General features: G+C 33.1%; 1 protein-coding gene across 6 annotated transcripts in view; it reads right to left on the bottom strand.

Annotated features, from left to right (window-relative positions):
- LOC143257066 (gem-associated protein 5-like) overlaps positions 1-20,704 on the bottom strand; it is a 100,695-nt gene that overhangs the window by 55,272 nt on the left and 24,719 nt on the right. For all 6 annotated transcript variants that reach the window (XM_076515216.1, XM_076515206.1, XM_076515236.1 and 3 more), the window contains 8 exons: positions 15,976-16,181; positions 15,081-15,228; positions 9,075-9,171; positions 7,640-7,752; positions 6,028-6,116; positions 4,458-4,525; positions 3,642-3,864; positions 28-221 (listed from right to left, as the gene is read on the bottom strand). In XM_076515216.1, the coding sequence (XP_076371331.1) occupies positions 28-221; positions 3,642-3,864; positions 4,458-4,525; positions 6,028-6,116; positions 7,640-7,752; positions 9,075-9,171; positions 15,081-15,228; positions 15,976-16,181 (1,138 nt within the window). The remainder of the gene's footprint in view (positions 1-27; positions 222-3,641; positions 3,865-4,457; positions 4,526-6,027; positions 6,117-7,639; positions 7,753-9,074; positions 9,172-15,080; positions 15,229-15,975; positions 16,182-20,704) is intronic.

The following is a 20,704-nucleotide window of genomic DNA, read 5'->3' on the forward strand; positions in this document are numbered from 1 at the left end:
CTTAAGTTTTATATAATAAAAACGTACCTAAAACTGAAGTTAAATCATAGATATTAATTTCATTTTCATTAGAAGAACAAGCCAAAAAACAGTGGTATGCTGACTGATGTGAAGAAACTGCAGTAAAGTGAAGATGCCACCGAATACACTGGATGAGTTTCTTTTGAGCTTTTATTCGAGCAATAATGTGAAAATCTTGACCATGATGTATATCAACTGACCTGAAATAACAATCAAGCAACATTTTTAAACCACTTATACAATAAAAGTTATTTACTAAAAAGCCTTGAAAACTTTTTTAGGACTAAACTTTAACTAAATAAAGTATTATAAACCTTTCACCAAGAAATTCTAATCTTAATGTATTATTACATCAATTCATCATGAAACTACTCATTTTGTCTTATACAATATGATATTACACTAGCAATGAAATGAAAATCCAACTCACTAATTAATTAGCTTAATATTTTGCATTTCAAATATTTTAGACCCCAAATTCAAACTTCTGATCAGCTTACAAATAAAATATTACCACTTCACCATGGATTAACAGGATTTTAAAAAAATGAGAAATACACCTTTGAACATTACAGTACTTCATGATTGATATATCATGGAATTTTTATTGTAAATTAAAATATCAAAATAATTATTTACTCTTTCAACTTAGAAATATATACCAGTTAAATTATAAGCAAATCAAGCCATTCTTATCACTGCAGATTAACAAAACATCTCCTTAGAGGTTGTATAAAAATAGTTTCATTTGAAGAAACTATAACATTGAACTGTGTTGTGAATGTGGTCTTTAGATAATCCCCTTTTGCAAGTCCCCATAATGTAATTTTCCTGGTATCTCAATGTATAATGATTTCAGCACTACAAAAAGTAAACAATACCATTAGAAGTGAAAGAACAGATAAAAAAAAAAAGTTGGTTCTATCCTGGTACTAGTGTGTAAACAATGTAGTTTAACCTAAAATAAAAAAAATGGTTAAATTATACAATTTCAGCCTGGTACTAGAAAGAGTAAACAATACTTGTCCAGTCTGATATAAGATGAGTAAATTATACTGATTCAGCCTAGTATAAGAAAGGGAGTATAAAAGAATTTGATTCAGCCTAGAACAAGACAGAAAAAGTTAATAATTCTGAAATGAGCTGTTACTAAAAAAGTAAACAATGTTGCTCCTGACTGGTATAAGAGAAAGTAAACAATTCTTGTCTGGCTTGTGACTGTAAATAATTCTGGTCCAACATATTACCAGAGAGAGAGAACATATAATAATGGTCTAATCTATTACCACATAAAATGTGTAAATAATACTGCATCAGTCAGTTACAAGAGAGAAAGTTAAAACAATACTGCTCCAAAATGGTACTACTACATTTGTATAGAATTAGGGTAGAGAAAATAACAGATAAAATATAAAGTTTTACTGAAAACAAACATCTGAAATGTATTTAGGACATTTTAGAGACTATATGAATAAAATTTGAAATTTTTTAGATAAAGAAGAGCATTTTTAATCTTAACACAGTTACTGAAAGTTTGGCAACTTTTTTTGAAGATATACTTTACTGTGCAAAAGTGTTAGGACAAGAGAATATCTTGTTATTATTTCCATTCTATGGGACTAAATCTTTCATGCCATTATAGAAAGTAATGTTCACTGATTCCTATTGACAATTGAATGAGCCAGGGTGACAATACTTATTCTTTAGAATTACCATATACTTGTACCAAAAGCATGTCATTAGGGTTCTGCTAATAAACATAATGATTAAACTTATGGTATGAAATAACTGTCATGGTACCCCATACAGTCTAACTACACCGAAAGAAGCAAACAAGGAACTTGCATATGTTACCAGTATGTCCAAGAATAAATCAATTTAATAGCACTTCACAGATAAACCTTAATAAAAACAGTATTTAACACTATATACTACATTTCATTGTCATACCATGGCCCAAAAAGCATTGAGAATTGTCAGTACAGAAGATAGTTTGTATAAAAACTTTACTTGATGCTGGTTGGACTCTTGACAAACTGCTGAACATGTGAAATGCTCCTCAAATGCTATCAAGTACATCCTAGATTATGAGACCAAAACAGATAAATTGTAAAATAACAAAGGAAGAGGCAGAACACCTAAATTGAACAATACTCATGTTAAGTATCTTTGTTCATTCACCCTTAAAGAGAAGAAAGACTACCAATGATCTAAAGCATTAGATAATCAACCATGTACCAAAGGACAGAAAAGTGTCCAGATATACAGTATCAAGAAGACTCAATAAGAATGGAATATTAGATCATGTAGCAATTTAAAAACTTCTGTTTCAATCTCGAAATATTGACAAGAGACTGAAATTTGCTAAAAAGTAATACTGGACTATTGGTGACTGGAAAAGGATGTTGTAGATGGATGATTCCAATGTTGAAATACTTTGTTCAAAGCACTGGTTTTACATCCAATATAAGAAAGATACTAACTTCAATACATAACATCTATCATGAAGCAGGGAGGAAGTAGTGTGATAGATTGGGGGGGTGTTTACTAAAACAATAGGAAATATTTGCAAAATAGATGGAATAACAGACCAGCAGAAGTAGCATCAGATACTGACCCATCATAGTATACTCAGTGGTTCATGTATTACTGGTAAAGGATTCTACTACCAAGATAATGACCACAAACACTCATCCAACTTATGTAGAAATTACTTAGCTAAAAAAGAAATCATTCAAAAGAATGCAATAGCCCCTACAGATCCCCAATCTCAACACAAATAAGCAGATCTGGGATTATATAGATCAAAAACTTGACAAATCCAAAGTTACTTTAAAAGAAACTTTATGGGAATGTATTAGAGACATTTAAAGTATAATCCAAAGGAATATTTTGATTAAATATGTTGCAACAATGCCTGAAAGATTGTCTGCAATTATTAAAGTAATAGGGAGGACACACAAAATATTAACTATTTGCTGAACTCAAGCACTTCCACTGAGTTTCTGTTGTTCTAAATATGAAGATTAATAAAATGTTGATGTTTCTCCTATGAATCACCTTCAATTGTTCTTTGAAAGCAGCCTGAAATCTAATCTTTGACTTTGTCCTAACACTTCTGCACAGTACTGTACATACCATATTAAAAGTTAATAACATCAAAACTATAAAAAACTTTAAAGTACAAAGAGGTAACATGTTTGGTCAAATCAACAGAGCCTATATAAATCTAAATGATATTAAAATCTTGAGTTATCCTATCATTACTCATTGAAATGATGGGAGATGAAAACTATATAATTATGCATATCCTCTTTATATTATTGTGTTATCAAACTATTTTTTACTGACTATATCCCTATTTCAAATCTTACAAATTGATTTTATTTAATAAAAAATTGAAACATAAGAAATAAAATATCAGAATTTTTAGTACAATAAATTCACCTTACACTAAAAATTGTAAAGTCTGAAAGAAACAAATACTTTATTACATTAAAGAAATAAAAACAAATCAGTTTAAGTCATCTTTAATATTTTTAAAATAAAGATATGAACTGCTCATATCTCTGTTGTGATGCTCTTTTCTTTATAAACAATATTTTAACTTCTAAACTAACCCATCTTCATTTCCAACAGCTAGTACAGAATAATCTGCTTTCCATGCAAGTTCTGTTCTGACTGGACCCTTTCCACTTTCCAACTTGCCACTGTTTGCTGTTAATGTGTTAAAATTATGTTTTTCTTCTTTTGGTTTATCAACATTATGAATCAGGATCACACCATCACCACAAGAATATAAAAACATATTGAGTCTTCCATTTTGGTCACCCTTGTTTAGCACTAATAACAGAAATAAAATGCTTCAGTGAATATTTCATAAAATTTTTAGAAACATAAAATTAAGCCAAAAGGCAAAGAGCCCCTCAAGTGGTATACTTTTCTTTTTCAAGTGCAAGAAAGCAAAATAAACAAAATCCTACTCTTTACCCTATCTTTTTCTTAATGTTTGTGATTCATAGATATGTGCAACAAATATAACTGGAAAAATTCATAAATTTAGCACAGTACATCTTTATCTCCTTATGTTTATTTAAAATATAAAAATAAAATTTATATTTTGATATAAAGATTCAAATATACGATAAAAACAAGAAAGTGATTATGACATATTACAAAATAATATAGGCTAAAATGATGTTGTACAAAATATAAAACTACTTCTACCAGATGTTTGATTTTGGTTGTATTAAACTAAACATTTTTTTTAAAATTGTAATTTAAATTTACATGATACCTAATATTAAAATCTTTTGATACATCTTCAAACTGAAGTATATAAAGCTCATTACAGTTTACTACTCATTACAAATAGTTTTAATTTTGTTTGACTTTAATCAGGTAGAATGACCACAAGATGTACATTCTCTACTTACCAAAACATGGCCCCCAACAAACACTGTACACAGTCTGCCTGTGACAAGGAGATGTCAGTACTTGAGCTCTGGGTGGAAAAAACAACCTTTTTATTGCATTATACTCAACTGTTATAAAAACAAGTTAATTTCAGATGTTGTTTGTTTTTACTTTCCTCTTAATTTGTCCAGTACAGCTCAAAATCAGAGATGTGTAATAAATAGCATTTCAAAACTATCTTTTGTCTCTCACAAGTCACTATCTAAAAGACTTTTTACTGCATACCAGAACTCAGCAGTTGGGCCAACAATAAATAAAATATTATATGAAATGATATTTTTATATATGTATATACATATATATTTTAGTGAAAGTAATTACATTTTAATAAAGATAATTCATAAAATAAGTAAAATCATAAAGAAGAACTGCATTAAAAACAGCAAATCCAAAACTCTGAATAATTATATAATTTGTTATTTTTAACTCATGGAAAGTGCGACATAGTAAGCAACCATTCACATACATTGAATATATTTGAGTGAAAATAATTACATTAAAATGTAATTAATGTCGCTAAAATATATTAAATGTATGTGAATTGTTGCTGACGATGTTGCAGTTTCCATTACGTTGTTGATCTTTAAGAGTTAAAATAACAAAAAGTAATGTGTAAACTTGCTTTTATAAATATTGCTAGGCCTATTGGTTTTCCAATATTTCACTATCTTTATGTTTTTAAATTATAACGTTTCAAGAATTATGCTGCATATATAAATAGTGTTTCATAAAATCTTTTGTATCTCATCATCCTGATTGCTTAGTTCTGATAGGACAATGACAAATAAAAAAAAAAAAAGATCAAAATGCTATTTATTACACATCTCTAATTTTGAGCTCCAACTGACAAATTAAGAAAGAGGAAAGTGAAAAATAACAAAATATGCAGTTAAACTATTTTTTAAGAATTCTTATGTCTACTGATGTTCCAATATTTTTATGACTTTCAGTATTTAAACTGTAACATAGCACTCAATACATAATTACATTCAAATATATAGTTACTAAGTTAGGGTTTATAGTCACAATTTTGTTTGGCCAGCATTTTAGACACAGAACACTGTATATTGCAAATACTGTTCATTAAGCACAAAAAGCTAAATATGTTTATCATGAAATATTTCATTTTTTTTACAATATCTAAATCCATCAGTTCTTTATTTATAGACCACACAAATAATAACATGTAGTCTTACAAATGGAAAAACTCTTTTCTGAATACAAAGATTATACCATGTCTTACTAATGGAAATCATAACATGTAATCTTACTCATGGAAAAACTGTACTAGGTTAGATATGCAAAGATTATATCACATAGCATTGCTGAAGAAAAGTTGTTGTAGGTAGGCTAAAACACACAGTCTTGCAAAATTGAATGTTATTTTTGCTATACACAACAGCTTATTCTGACAAAAAAAGTTATAATTCCTCACAATTAAAAACAAATGTTATGATATCATAGCTGCACTAATATTCCTTTTTCTGCTCCATACATATTCAAAAAATGTCCATCAAATCATGTATGCACCTGTTGCTAGTTAAAGTGTCAAGAACCCCAACATGTCCATCATCAGTTCCATAAGCTAACCAAGCTTCTCGTTCTGGATGCCAAGATATCTAAAACCAAATTGAAAAAAAAGGAGCTCACTTTAATACAGCATCATTTCTCAGAGTGTACTGAGGATTTAACCCTTTTCCAGTTGTAAGACAGGCATTCACAGAACATATATCTTGTACATATATTAAAAGTTAATTAGTTGCAAAATGATGCCTACCATGGAATACATACTGAAAAAATTATTAACATGATTATGCTTTTAGAGTTTGATATCAGGTATACAGTAAATATTCTTAAGTAAAAGGATTTAGGATAACAAAACTCATATATACGACACAAACACACAGTAATGGAACACAATAGTTTTATAAAATTTGTTTTTTAATAAACATTTAGGCTCATAGAACCACATATAAGTAAGAAGTCTACTCAAATTATAACAGTTATGTAAAATAAAGTTTGACACTGCTGAAATGAGCAATATCTTGAAGATATTGGAAGATGCCAATGAAAAGTTAAGGTGACAAATTCGATGAAAGGACATACTGGAGCATCATATGGGAGGATATGGAAGGAAGACGATAAAGAGGAAAAAGCCATCTGAATTAAAAGCTCAGTGCAACCGGTAATATTCAATCACAGACAACTGAGAAATGATGATGACCTCATATGTCAGCCAAGAGAGAAGAGGTACATAACTTTTTTTCAGGTTAGAATGTTGGGGAAATAACTGTGTTACTATTATATGGTACCCATAATTTTGTTAGTTTGCTTGTTTGTCTGTTTGTTTTTTGAATTTCGCACAAAGCTACTCGAGGACTACCCGTACTAGCCGTCCCTAATTTAGCAGTGTAAGACTAGAGGGAAGGCAGCTAGTCATCACCACCCACCGCCAACTCTTGGGCTACTCTTTTACCAACGAATAGTGGGTTCACCGTCACATTATAATGCCCCCACGGCTGAAAGGACGGGCATGTTTTGTGTGACGGGAATGCGAACCTGCGACCCTCAGATTACGAGTCACACACCTTAACACGCTCGGCCATGCCGAGCCAAATTTGATAGTTTAAAACATTATCTATTATTCCAGCTTTATCTAAGTTTATATTACTTACATTTTTTTTCCAAAATCTAAATTGTTATAACTACACATATTGAGATATTTCTAAACTAATAAAATTTACTAATTCATTCATTAATGTTTTATCATGAAATTCTCTAGTACACTCTGGCATTGCCATCAACTGCTTCTTAACCATAAAGCAGTATAAAATCAATTACACATAAATGATTTTTATTGATGTTCAATTTGAATTCACTTTCTCAATAACAATAAATCAACAACAACACTAATAATAATAATGATAAAAAAAAATTTGAAAAACAATTGTGGGGATTAACTTAAAACTATAAGATGTCTTAGTCATATTTCAAAACTATTTTTGACAATCACATAAATATATATTTCACAAATACCACAGAAACAAAGTGGAAAAACTTGTAATTTTATACTACACTGCCAAACATGTTAACATTAGTTCATCTTAATTAAATGAATGTTTATAAAAACACAAACACTCACTGTTGTAACCTTTCCTTGTATTTTCTGCCACATTGAAACAGTATGATATGGATTAACACCTGTTATGGTCCAGATTCTTACCATGCTGTCTCCTGCACCAACTGCTAGACGACCTTAAAAAACAACTACTATATCTGTACTTCATACTCGCTGCTACATAACATAGAGCAAAACAAATAACCATACTGTTCCCCACATCTGCTGCTAGATGATCCACAACAAAAATAAATAACCATACTGTCCCCATACCCCTGATAGATAATGCACAACAAAAACAAATAACCATACTGTCCCCATATCCCCTGCTAGATGACCTACATTATAATCAAATCCCCATGCTATCCCCAATCTTGATGTTAGATGAGTTAAAACAAAATATATTCCAATACCAGGGGAAAGATCACAATAAATGGAACTGTCAGAAGTCTGATATCAGAGAAACTAGTTTTGACACATTCATGGGTCCTTTTCAATCTCACGGTTTTTTTGTCAAAAGTCATACTGTCCCCACACCCACTACTAGATGACCTACAGCAAAAATAAACCACCACACTGTCTCCATACTTATTGCTAGATGACTCACAACAAAAATAAATCTCTACTGCAAGATGACCGACAGCAAAAATAAATAACTATACTGTCCCTATACCTGCTGCTAGATCACCTACAGTAAAACAAAGTTCACTATTTTAATTAATTTGTGTTCACCTGCTGAAAGTCCAGCTATTCATACAGCTTAAAGAATAAAGATAATACACATTTTACCTACAGTAATGATAGCACAAACTTCAAATCCAAACTGTTGATTTTCAAGTGCTAAAACCAAGATAAATTACTATATTTATAAAACTTTAGGTCCTTTTTTATTGTTTCATTATTAGCTTCAAGAGATCAAACCAATTTATTTCACTTCTTTCACTTAAGAGGCAATACTTAACAGTGAAAAAAAAAATTTTTACTAACATAGTCTAAGGAAAAATTGAACAAGTTTGTTACTAAAATCAATGAAAATTAAAGTTAAATTCATTCCAATCATTAAGATATTGTCAACAAAATATTATGGTTTGAGAAAATAAATTTACATTTAACCTGTTGACTTCCAAGATATTTCAGCTGATACAATACAACTCTAATGCTTCTTCATTTTGTAACTTTTCTTGTGACGCTATTTTGGATCGAAAGTGATACAATTTGTAAGTAGGTCAAATGCATATATGGTGCTGACATCTAGCGGTGAAGTTAGGTATTATTGAGAACGAATTAATTCGTCCGTGGTTCTGTGTTACAGATCAGCTTGGATGAGTCTACAGTACTCAACAGGTTAATACACTTCCCATAAAAAATTATCAAATTTTATAATATATCTATGTAAAGAATTTATAAAAAACACTTCTTTATCAAATTTAATTCAATCCCTGTTTTTCTCTTTCCTTACCAGGATCCAAAGGGTTTGCTTCAACTGCATATGCAAATCCTCCAAGAGTTGGTAACATGTACTTTGATTTCATACTTTCCAGATCCCATATCACAATCTGTAGATCATTAAAAACATATATTAAAGAACAAGTTATTACTATTCTTGCTTCATGTCAGTTAGTATTTGTTTCTCTTTTAAGTTCACACAAAAAATTGAATGTTTTATTTTTTTATTTTTAATTGTTAAATTTCCTTTCAATTAGCATTTTGTTCTTATTTGAAGTTGACATTGAAACAATGTTCATAATACTGGTTTCTTTTCTTTAACTACTCTAGAGTTTTTTTTTAAATATACCTGTGAATTTAAGCTGTCCAAATTTTGTTTATTTGTTCCTTACCAAAAAGATGTCTGCATAATATAAATCATCTTCTTCAAAATTGAAATTGATTGGAACCATCCCAAGTACAGCAACATCCTCAGAATAATAAGCATCACAGGAGAGCAAAAGTAGAAAAACCAAAATAATCTGTAACTATCTCCATCGTGATCCACAACAATGATGGAGCAAGAAGCATATAAACAAGAGAGGAATACAACCAATTGTAATACGTGTAAGGACTTATGCTGATTGGTTGAACTCTAAATCTAAAAACCCAGCCACGTGGAAACCAACATCCATGTGGGGGTAGGATAAGGGTTCATAACTGAAGGGATGAAATGCAATTTTGCATCTCACTCTCATTTATTTTTGTTTTGTATTGGAGGAAGTCATACTATCTATGCCAGCAGAACACCACCACCCTACTCTCAACTGAATGGTTTTGTAACTATTTCTTTATTTTTTTTGTATTTCATTAACCCATTCAGCAGGATGCTTCCATGGTCCACTACTCCAGAAGCTTGGAACTAGAACTGGTAAAGACTCTCATACCCCACTAGAAGAAAAAAAAAGAGGGGAAGGGAAAGAATGCAGTTGAGAGTCTAGGGGTACAACAATATACGAGACAGTGCAATTGGTGACCACAAAACCCTATTTAAAAGCAAACCATACCTACTTCTTCACTACAAGACATGACAAGGATGTGCACCTATCTTCTTCTGCTTTACTCGCACAGTCCAAGGGGAAGTATGGGTAAATTTATTAATCAATTCCATCATGAGGATAAACGTAGAAGCATTCTTGTAAAATACCCTATCTCTGCAGTATGTGCTAGATGGCCATGGAAATATATGCAAGTCAACATGGCTTTACAGTAGGAAGTTGATCAGTTAAAGGCACCATTCCCTACAAAACAGGATCCAAACAACGAGTAATAAAAGGATACAAGTCCTCTGAAAAGAAAAGAAAAAATAATAAAAAAGAACTTATCCAGTCAAAGTCTCACAAAAATCTGAAGAATGGCTACACACAAAAGATGATATCCTGAAGGGGAAGAAACCACAACCCTATGAAAGTAGTGAGAAATGAACAAATTAGGGGTAGACCATAAGCACGATTGAATAATTTCCTGCAAGGAATGAAGAAGATGAGATGCCAATGAAAAGTTAAGGTGACAAATTCGATGAAAGGACATACTGGAGCATCATATGGGAGGATATGGAAGGAAGACGATAAAGAGGAAAAAGCCATTTGAATTAAAAGCTCAGTGCAACCGGTGAGGGTGTACAGAGAAAAAAATATGAATAGCGGATGGCTGCCAAGGAATAAAATGTGAACAGGCACCACAAAAGGAAACTGTACAGGCAATGTACAGAACACAGAAGTCTATTCTGATCTAACTGAGGATAAAGGTGGCAAATGAAAGTAAAGAAAACTGGCAAGGAGGAGGACTTATTCTCACAAACCACCAAAGGTTTGGGGAGGTAAGACTTGTACAGAAAAAGGAGAAGAGTTGTAGACTGTGTTTTTGTTTTTCTTATAGCAAAGCCACGTCAGGCTATCTGCTGAGCCCACCGAGGGGAATCGAACCCCTGATTTTGCGTTGTAAATCCGAAGACATACCGCTGTACTAGCGGGGGGCATTTGTAGACTGATAAAGAGTACATGAAACACTGATGGCAAATAAATCACATCTTCAACATTCATAGGCTCAGAGGAGAAAGAAACAAGTCTTAAGGGAAAGGTGAAACAAGGAGCACGTGGAGAGTGGTTTAAATGGAGGCAAAGTGAAGTGGTGAAGAACCACATTATATCCAAGTTTGGAAGGGTAGCCTGCCATGACAGATGATGGATATGGAAGAAGTGCATCAACATGGAAAGAGTGGGAGAGGTAAACATCCTACAGTATTGGGGAAAAAAGAAAAGTGTTGGATAAGGCTGTCCTATAACCCATGATCAAGTAGATAAAAGACCCCCAATTTAAAATATCCATAAAACAAGGAAAATTAGGTTGGGCAAGGGAAAACCTTTGACCCAGAGACCAATGACAGAAAATATTCCATTAACAGCAATAAACCTCCATGGAGGAAGGGCAAATGGAATGAGCGAGAAAAGAAATATGCATTAGGATAAGCCATATCCCCTTGCTAAGGACTGAATAAAAACCAAATGTGAAGATGGAGGCCAGGAAAGACTGGATGAAGCACTGGTGACCAAGGTTAACAAAAAAAGATGGAGGTAGCCAATAAGGAGCAATAAAAAGGACTTGACACAAAATGGCATGGATAATCAAAATCACTCACTTAAGAAGGCAAATCACAAAAGAGAAATATAGGTATTTATTGGTCCAGTCCTGACTGAAGGTATCAACAGCCAGAGCAAGAGGATAAGGGACCAGAGTCCAAAACAGAGGTAGTTTGGGGCTGAGAGACATGGCAAAAGCATTGATGTGAGGAATGCCCCACTGAAGGCAAAGCCACTGGAAAACAAGAGGATCGAGAGAACAGACTTTGTCTGGATGGGAAAGTTGATCTGTGACAAAACTGAAAGCACCCAGAAAATGACCCATAACAAAATTAATATCTAGCACATGAGCCAAAAAAGAAGATACAACATATGAATACAGAGGGATCAGGAATGGGTTCTTCCCTGGTGACTGATAACACTGCACAACAAATTTTTTGAAAAGTATTGCTTCCTGAAAAGTTTTTGCTGATTGTGACAGGTACCTGGAAAGTATGCACAAATATAGTTTTGGTTTTGCTTCATCACGTAGGAACTCTGAGAAATAGGCAGTTAACTGTTTACTGGCAATAACGTATTTAATTGCGTTTATGTTTCTAATATGCTATTAAGTTCAACATAATTAAAAGTTTTGCTCCTGATTTTCATTTGTATTCAACATCCGGTGTATCACATTGTGTGTCCAACAGTAGTCAGCAAGCATTGACGGATTCCAGTTGCCCTAATATCATTTTTCCATTGTAGCAATGTCCTGGTGAAACTGAAGATTTCGATAAAACGGTACGTGATGGGCAAATTTGGATGTTATTTTCGTGATCAGCAGCCAAAAATCTATAAGGAACACCCAACAGTGTTTAAGAAGCTAAAACTTTGTTGTGCAGTGTGAGCAATCACTGTAAAATTGTTGGAATGGATCATTACCAGATTATTTCTAGCCAAATGGAGAAAATGAGCAAAAGAAGATACAACATATGAATACAGAGGGATCAGGAATGGGTTCTTCCCTGGTGACTGATAACACTGCACAACAATTTTGAGAGGCTCCAGGATGTTGATATGATAAGACTTCTCAGCAGACCAAAACCCCGAGGCTGTATCTTGAACTCAAAAACCCCAACAACAAAGAAACGATGTGTGTAAAACAAAAGCCTAAAGATGACAGTCTATCAAATATGGAGGTATTAAGAGAGAGGATTTCCATCAAAAAACCTCTCAGGGTCTAGAGAGATAGCCTCAGAAAGGAAATGAACAGTAGAGAAATACCATACAAGGGAGGTAAGGGTAAGATTAAAGTGTGGTTGGTTGGTTGGTTGATTTAGTGTTTTATGGCACAAAGCAGCTAGGCTATCTGCACCAAACATCTGGTAAAAAGTTAAAAATAAATTTAGTAAAATTCATAAAAGGAAATTAAGATAAAAGAAAACAAAATTATAAAAACCACAAATAGCATAAAACCAATGTTTACATCTAGTCTGCAACGTCAAGAGAAAAACAAGAGTAATTAAAGTAAAGGACTTTCTGTAGCATAACTGTAATAATCATAGCTCACCAGGAAGACTAACAGGTAAGTACAAAAACAATCGTCAGTCACCTGAAGTTGGCTTTTCCAGTCCTGGTTCTGAGTTATTTGACATTATGGCCATTTTCAAAAAGAAAAGTAATAAAAAAGTTTTAAAAGATGTGTAGCAAAATTATAATAATAACTCAACAGGATGCAAACAATTTTAGAGAGACAGAAGTTAAAGCCGTTTGCTATGTTCCACTTCAGTAAATGATTGAGGGCAGCCTGTAGCTGCTGCTCAATATACCTCATGTTTGAAGACTGACATGAGATGTGAAAGTCGTCGATATAGAGCCCATTTGCAACAGTGAGAGGGAGTTGTTCAGTGATGGCATTAATTTTTATACTGAAAAGTGTGACACTCAGAACACAACCCTGAGAGACTCCAAGCTCCTGTAGAAAAAAAATGGGAAAGTGTCAAACCCACACGAATTCAGAATCTCCTGTCCATTAAAACATTTGTAATAAAAATGGGCAAATGGCCACATAACCCATATATATGGAGGTCTCGCAAAATGTCATACCTCCATGTTGTATCATAAGCCTTCTCAATGTCAAAGAATACTGATACAAGATACTGTCATTTGAGAAAGGCTTCTGTGATTGAGGTTTCAAGTCGAATCAAGTGGTCCATGGTGAAGCACTGTTATTGGAACCCACACTGGGTGGGTGAGAGAAGGTTGTTTGATTCGAGGAACCAAACAAGACGAGCATTAACCATCCTCTCTAAGCTCTTACAGAGACAGCTCATCAAAGCAATTGAACGATAGTTTGGAGGAATTTTGGGATCCTTTCCAGGCTTGGAAAAAGGTAGAACAATAGCCTGGTGCCAGGCATCAGGAAAAACATTCTCCTGCCAGAATTCTCCTGTCATGAAAGAATGTCACACTCTTATTGGTGAAAGGTTCTCACATGGTGATTTGAATGAGCAATGCTGTAAAATCACTTCATTCAAAATGAGGGGAGAAGAGAAAAGGGTTTTAGCATGTGTAAAAATGTTTTTTCCATATATAGGGCAGTACTAAACAAGGATAGCTATTTATATGATTGGAGGTAATGTACCATAATGGAACTACTACTTCTCTGCCAAGGAGACAATTTCAGAGCTTGCTTATTACTTCTCTACGAAGATGAACTGTTCCACATCTACCTTATTACCTTACTGTCATGATGAGCTGCTCCAATGTTTTCTTATTATTTGACTGTTAAGACGAACTGTTTCATTGCTTCATTATTATTATACTGCCACAATGAGTTGCACCACAGCTTTATCACTACTCTACTGTAAAGGTGAGCCATTGAAGAGCTTCTTTGTTACTTACTTGCAAAGGTGATGTTACAGAGTATCCATATTAATCAGTGATGTCGAGAAAACCCACTTGTAGAGAAATATATATGCAAAACTGCCAAGGTGAGCTGTTTCAATGGTCCTATGTTATTTCATTATCATAGCAAATTCCTGAAGAGTTTCCTTATTACTTCTTTGCCAAGATGAGCTAATTCCTATCTTCCTCATTACCTCACAGTCAAAGTGAGCTATTCCAAAACATTCTTTTTTACTCTGCAGTCACTGTGAGCTGTTTCAGAGCTTCCTTATTACTTCACTGTTAAGGTCAGCTTTTTCAGAGCTTTCTTATGACTTACTTTTAAGGTGAGCTGTTTCAGAACTTCCTTATTACTTTACTGTTTAGGTGAGCTGTTTTAACACTTTGTTATGAATCTACTCAATAGGTCTGTAAAAATCAAAATTAAACCCAAATTAACCTACACTGAACAATTAAAAGAAAGACAGTAGTAACTTTATTCATTTATATCAGCTATAAAGAAATTACTTTCTCACCTGACGGTCTAATGACACTGTACAAGCAAGCTCTGATTCAGGCCCTGCTAGGCAAATGTTGAAAACACAGCGTGAATGTCCACCACATTCAGTAGTGCTGAAATGTTTCCATGTCTGTTTCTCTACATCATACAGCATCACATCACCACTAGTACAAAAAAAAACAAAAACAATATACACACACATACACCAAGAGAAATTGTTCTCACTCTCATTATCTATGCTGAATAGTAGATATTTTAGAAATACCCAAATCAAATATCAGATACAGTTTTGAGGCATTAAGGAGATAAAAATGTGGAAATACTCTTATACATTCATTTCTGTATATTCAACAGCAATATATAGGTTCCTTCTATATAAAATAAAACATGAACATATATCACATATAAGATGGTATTCTATACTATCATGTTGTTTTATAAGGGATATTTTAATATACACACATCACAAAAAAATAAAGTAAATGTTGCAGAAAATGTTTTAGACCTGTTATGTTTACACTGTGTTGTCAGTTAAAAAAATTATGTAATAAAGTAGTTTACAGACTATGCTCTTTTAATATGTTTATTTGCATATTATATCTGAATTTGATACATTTATTGAACATTACTTTTACAAAACTTCAAGTAAAATTAAACAAAACCTTCAAAATGTATCCTGAATTATTTAATTTGCTGATACTGTTGGAATATGTTAAAGCAAATAACACAATTTTACCCACATTATACTATATATATATGCAATCAGCTGCAAGATAATTTAGATGTGGTTATAAATTTCTTCTTTTAAATAGTGTAAATATTAGGGTTATAGCTTGCTTAAACCTCTCTACATGTATACATACACCTCTCTTGAATATCAAAGTCTGAAGCTTTCAGAAAAGAACAAATACCTCACTGTTGTGCAAATCAAGCAATTGTGTTTCCCTGGAATCCAGCAGAGAGCGAACCAATGGCGAGCTTTGTTTTGTTCATCTATTCTTCCTCCACGATGATGAGGAATATTTACCACATGAAGAGGTTTTTCTTCAGTGACATCCCAAACTCTCAATGTTCTATCTCGACTAGAACTAGCCAACTGTGGGACTGAGTTACTTGCCTAAAAATTTTAAGTAAAATATGCATCAAATTTCCATTGTCATTTTGTTGGATTTAATGAAGTCATTGAATTTTGAATTATGCATAAACTTGATGTTACAAAACTCCTGTGGATTGACACTTAATTTTAAGCACAATCACAAATGTGATGGGCATGTGTAGTAGTCAGCAAAATTAGTCATTCAGACACTGAGTAAGTCTTTCAAGAAATTATCATACACACAGTAGCATAATTTAGCTTATTTTGTAATTATAGTACATCGAAACAACATGCTTATTCTCTTCTGTGAAATCTAATTTGTGTGAGCAATATAATAATAAGAGTAACTCATACCTATATATATATATATATAAAACTTCTGAGTTAACTGTTATAAATGTTTAGTATATTATATAGAAATAATTTTGCAGCCTTACTACATCATTATAGTCCACATTACCATATCAATACATGCTCTCTCTGATGACTGTGCATTTTGACAAAAGCCCTGCAATGTATCTCCTATCCAAAGAAACTGTCATAAGACTTATGGTGACAAGAAAACCCACTTGTAATGATAACAGCCACAACTTCTATACTGGAGAAACATATAAAAAAATGGAAACCAATTTCACACAACACAAAAAAAGTCTCCTTCGCACATTTTCGAACACTACAAATCAAATAAACACAACATGACCATAAAAAACATCCAGATACTAAATAAAGAAGCATACATAAACAAACACAAAATTAAAGAAGCCTTACTTACACAACAACTCAAACCCAAAATAAACGAATACAAAGGAACACCTTTATACCTATACTAATAAATATAACCCAACATCTAAGCATGCCCTCTACATTCCTACAGTCAGCATGAACCTGACGATGACCGAAGAAGGTCAAAACGTTGTTCGCTCCACTACATAGTGGTTTCTCTACCCATATTAGCCGTTTTGTACATATATAACTGTCATAAGACTTTCATGCCCAAAGCACACCACACACCCTGTCTGCTTTCTTCAATTCATATAGTGAACAAAGACTACTCTTTCCCAGACATCATTTCACCAGTCCGACTGCAAAATATTCAAAGGAAATGTACCAAGCAACTTGATTGGTATGTCTTTTTAGGGAACAGTATCAATACTCATTTTATGGTCCAGCTGCTTAAGGTATGTGCTGATGGGAAAAATATAGTGAAAAAAATGTGTTCATATGGCTTGTTTTTCTTTTCCACAAGACCTTTCTTCATATTGCTGCATTCTGTTGCTTAGAGCATCATGATGAATTTTGTAACTGGCATCTGTGTTCATATATTCCCACTAGTTACAAGAATTCACACTTGATAAATGTTACAATTTGTCCCCACCTTCCCAGGAAAGTACAATCCATCATCTATACTGCAAACCCTAGATGAATGTGAAAAACAATGTAAGGACAGGAACACTTTGAATAGGGTAAGAAGCAGGGAAAGGTAGAGGGGCACAAGGAAACTTGAACTGGTGAAGCTTAGGTCAGAGCATTAGGATAAAATGCCATGGAGGACAAGGAGGAATGTAGCCTCACCACATCAACTTTAGACTTCCAAGACACAGGATGATTCCCAAAAACCATTTTAAGCAAAAATATGGCCTGACAATTATTCCTCCATCTTTCCATATGCATCTTTTCCCAACAACTTAATAACCAGATGTTGAGAGACAGTACAGATGCCAATAACTGGGACAAAGTAGATCACAGGAGGGTCCTGAGTTCATGAGAAAATTGATCAGGTGACTGGTGAAAAGCTTGAGACAACAACTGTAATGGAGAAATAACATGCAAAAAGGGTGGTCAGGGCCAAACGAACCTTAGAAAACTGACAATTATTAAAGTGGATCAAAGCCTCTGGATTTTACCCACACAAGGGAAGAAGAGGATCCAGATGTATGGAATCAAAAAGAAAATCAAGGCCCACTCTTAAGCCAAAGATTACTGGTCCAACAATCAGAGGTACAGGGCATATCCACACCCAACAGCAATTGATCACCAAAAGGTTGAGCATGAATTCAGACACAGGATGAGGGAGAAAAAACATAATAATCATAACAAGGTTCTTCACAAGGTAAAAGAAATCAAGGGCTAAACATTTAAAATTTGACATACCTGATCACTAAGGTGTATGAACAGTGAGATAGGCAAACTCTCTTGACTGTCAGCATTATGCGACTCATTGAATTATCTTTACCCTGAATAAATTCTTCCTTAGATGTATCTTCATGGGAAAGATAGAATGAATCCACTGTCAAGAGAAAGTGTCCAAGTCCATGAAAATTAAGGCTTGAACTTTCTTTGTATATACTGTCAACCTACCTTGCTAGGAACTAGCGACATTACTATCCTCCATATTGATGGGAAGATCGTCAACCTCCACCATAAAATTTGAATTGTATTCAAACATAAATTCAAAGTATGGAAAAATTCTTCACAAAACAAAGCTAAAAGTCAAAAGAAAACACTTTTAGTTTAAACTGGTGAAGGACTGAAACATAATCACAACAAAAAAGTAAGCGCATGGAGCAAAGTAAACAATATCTGTATATTGTAATACCAATCAAGAACAGACACAGCAATTAAATGTATCTGAAAGTTGTATTCAACTTTTATGTGTAAAACAGGAAGGGGGGCAAGTAAATCTTCCAAAGGAAAAGTTGCTTCTTCTAGCAACTTTGAGCAAGAAGTTTTCTTCAACCATTCCACACACCCTGTCAATGCACATCTATATGTCAATTAAACATTTTCTGTAGAGAGATTTAATCATGTCTACAATGAAATGTTGAGTCTGTACATTCACAAAATTAACTCATCCTTATTTGTTGATTTCATATTATAAATATGAATTCCTTTAAGGATTAATCCATGCAATTATCCAAGCTACTGATTTACTTGCATTTCAGTCATAAATACACATACCTTAAAGGATTAGACCAGAAAATTCATATAAAAGTTTAGTTTAAACAAAATTTAAAAATACAATACCTTCATATGGATAAAAACCTCCTCATATATTTATATACAACATTAGTTTTGAATGAGAACAGGGTCATTCCAACAAACTCACTTCACATTAGAGATGGAATGTTTACTAGGGCATTGTGAATTTAATCTTTTTAGTGGTTACCCTAAGCCAGTCTTGTAGTGATCATGCACACTGGACAAAAATCATTTACCCCATGAAAGTCTCATTTGCTTTTAGATTTTATAGCATTTAACCCAAATTTCTCCTCTAACTGTTTGGTACCTCCATCTAACATCATTTGACATCACTAAACGTGACACATAAGGAGAGCCTTTATATAACCAAACACCTCTCCAGTCTTTCTTCTAATACTGGACTGAGTAACCTGCTTCATGGATTAACACATTAAATCCAAATCCCAATTGGTAAAGCCAGATTACAGATAAAAAAAATCAAAGTTTTTATTATTTTTACTTTGCATGAATTTATACCAAATTATTTTCCTGCTTTTAAACTCTCATCCAAAGAACTGTTGATTACTGCTTTTTGTGCAAGTCAATTTCATTTTTTTTACATATAAATAGTAAAGTTTATACTATTTGATCACCACATTGCTTCATTCAAGCAAGCATGAATTGAATACAGGATATTTGGAAATGTAGTTGTGTTTCTGACTGAAAAGGAGGTGTAGGTGGGTTTTTCTATGTCAATGTTGCCACTTTTCTTTAACATTTCCCAATTATTTCAGAAAATTTGTTACAAAAAGGAAGATTCAGACCCTCTTGAACCTTTCTGTACCCAATCCTGCACTGCATCCAAGAGAAATATGAATGGTTGCCACCTGTTGTTTTGATACATATATAAAAGTGTCAAATTTAAATTTATAATAAGGGGACTAAAACTTTCAAAAAAAAGTGTCAACTATAGTTAAAAAAAATTCACAAATATTAAAATGCTGGAGAAGTTAATCTGCGTATTCAAATGAAATACAATGAGCTTCGAGCATACTGTGCAATTCTGTTGTACACAAAAAATTACAGTACTCAAGATATGCCTGTGAATTGATGATGTTAGTCTAACTTAGACTCTTGACAAATCAGAGTGAAAGGTGATACTTTTGTGATAAGAAAAGTTGCTTATTGGCAGTTTGCATATTTTATTCTCATAATTTATGGAACGTTCAAAATGCCCTTCTCAACTTTTGTAAGTTTCCCTGTATATTGTATCTGATATTTAATCTCCTCTACCACAAACTATCACTAAATAAGCAATACAAGGTTAACTCAGTTATCAAATACATAATACTATGTAATATAACACTCTGCAATTGTATGGAATGTACACGTTGACTCCCACCTGTACACATAGGGGTTAAAATAACATTTTTAAACAAAACAAAGAACTGGAATCCAATCTGTATACAATAACACATAGTCTCTAAATTAAGTTCAAACTTCCAAAACAAAACACAGACTTCATTCAAGTCCATACATAAAAATGTACACTCTGCAGAATGTGGCAATAATTTCCTACCTTAAAA

The sequence above is a fragment of the Tachypleus tridentatus genome, chromosome 1, assembly GCF_004210375.1.
Source record: "Tachypleus tridentatus isolate NWPU-2018 chromosome 1, ASM421037v1, whole genome shotgun sequence".
NCBI classification, from domain to species: Eukaryota; Metazoa; Arthropoda; class Merostomata; order Xiphosura; family Limulidae; genus Tachypleus; species Tachypleus tridentatus.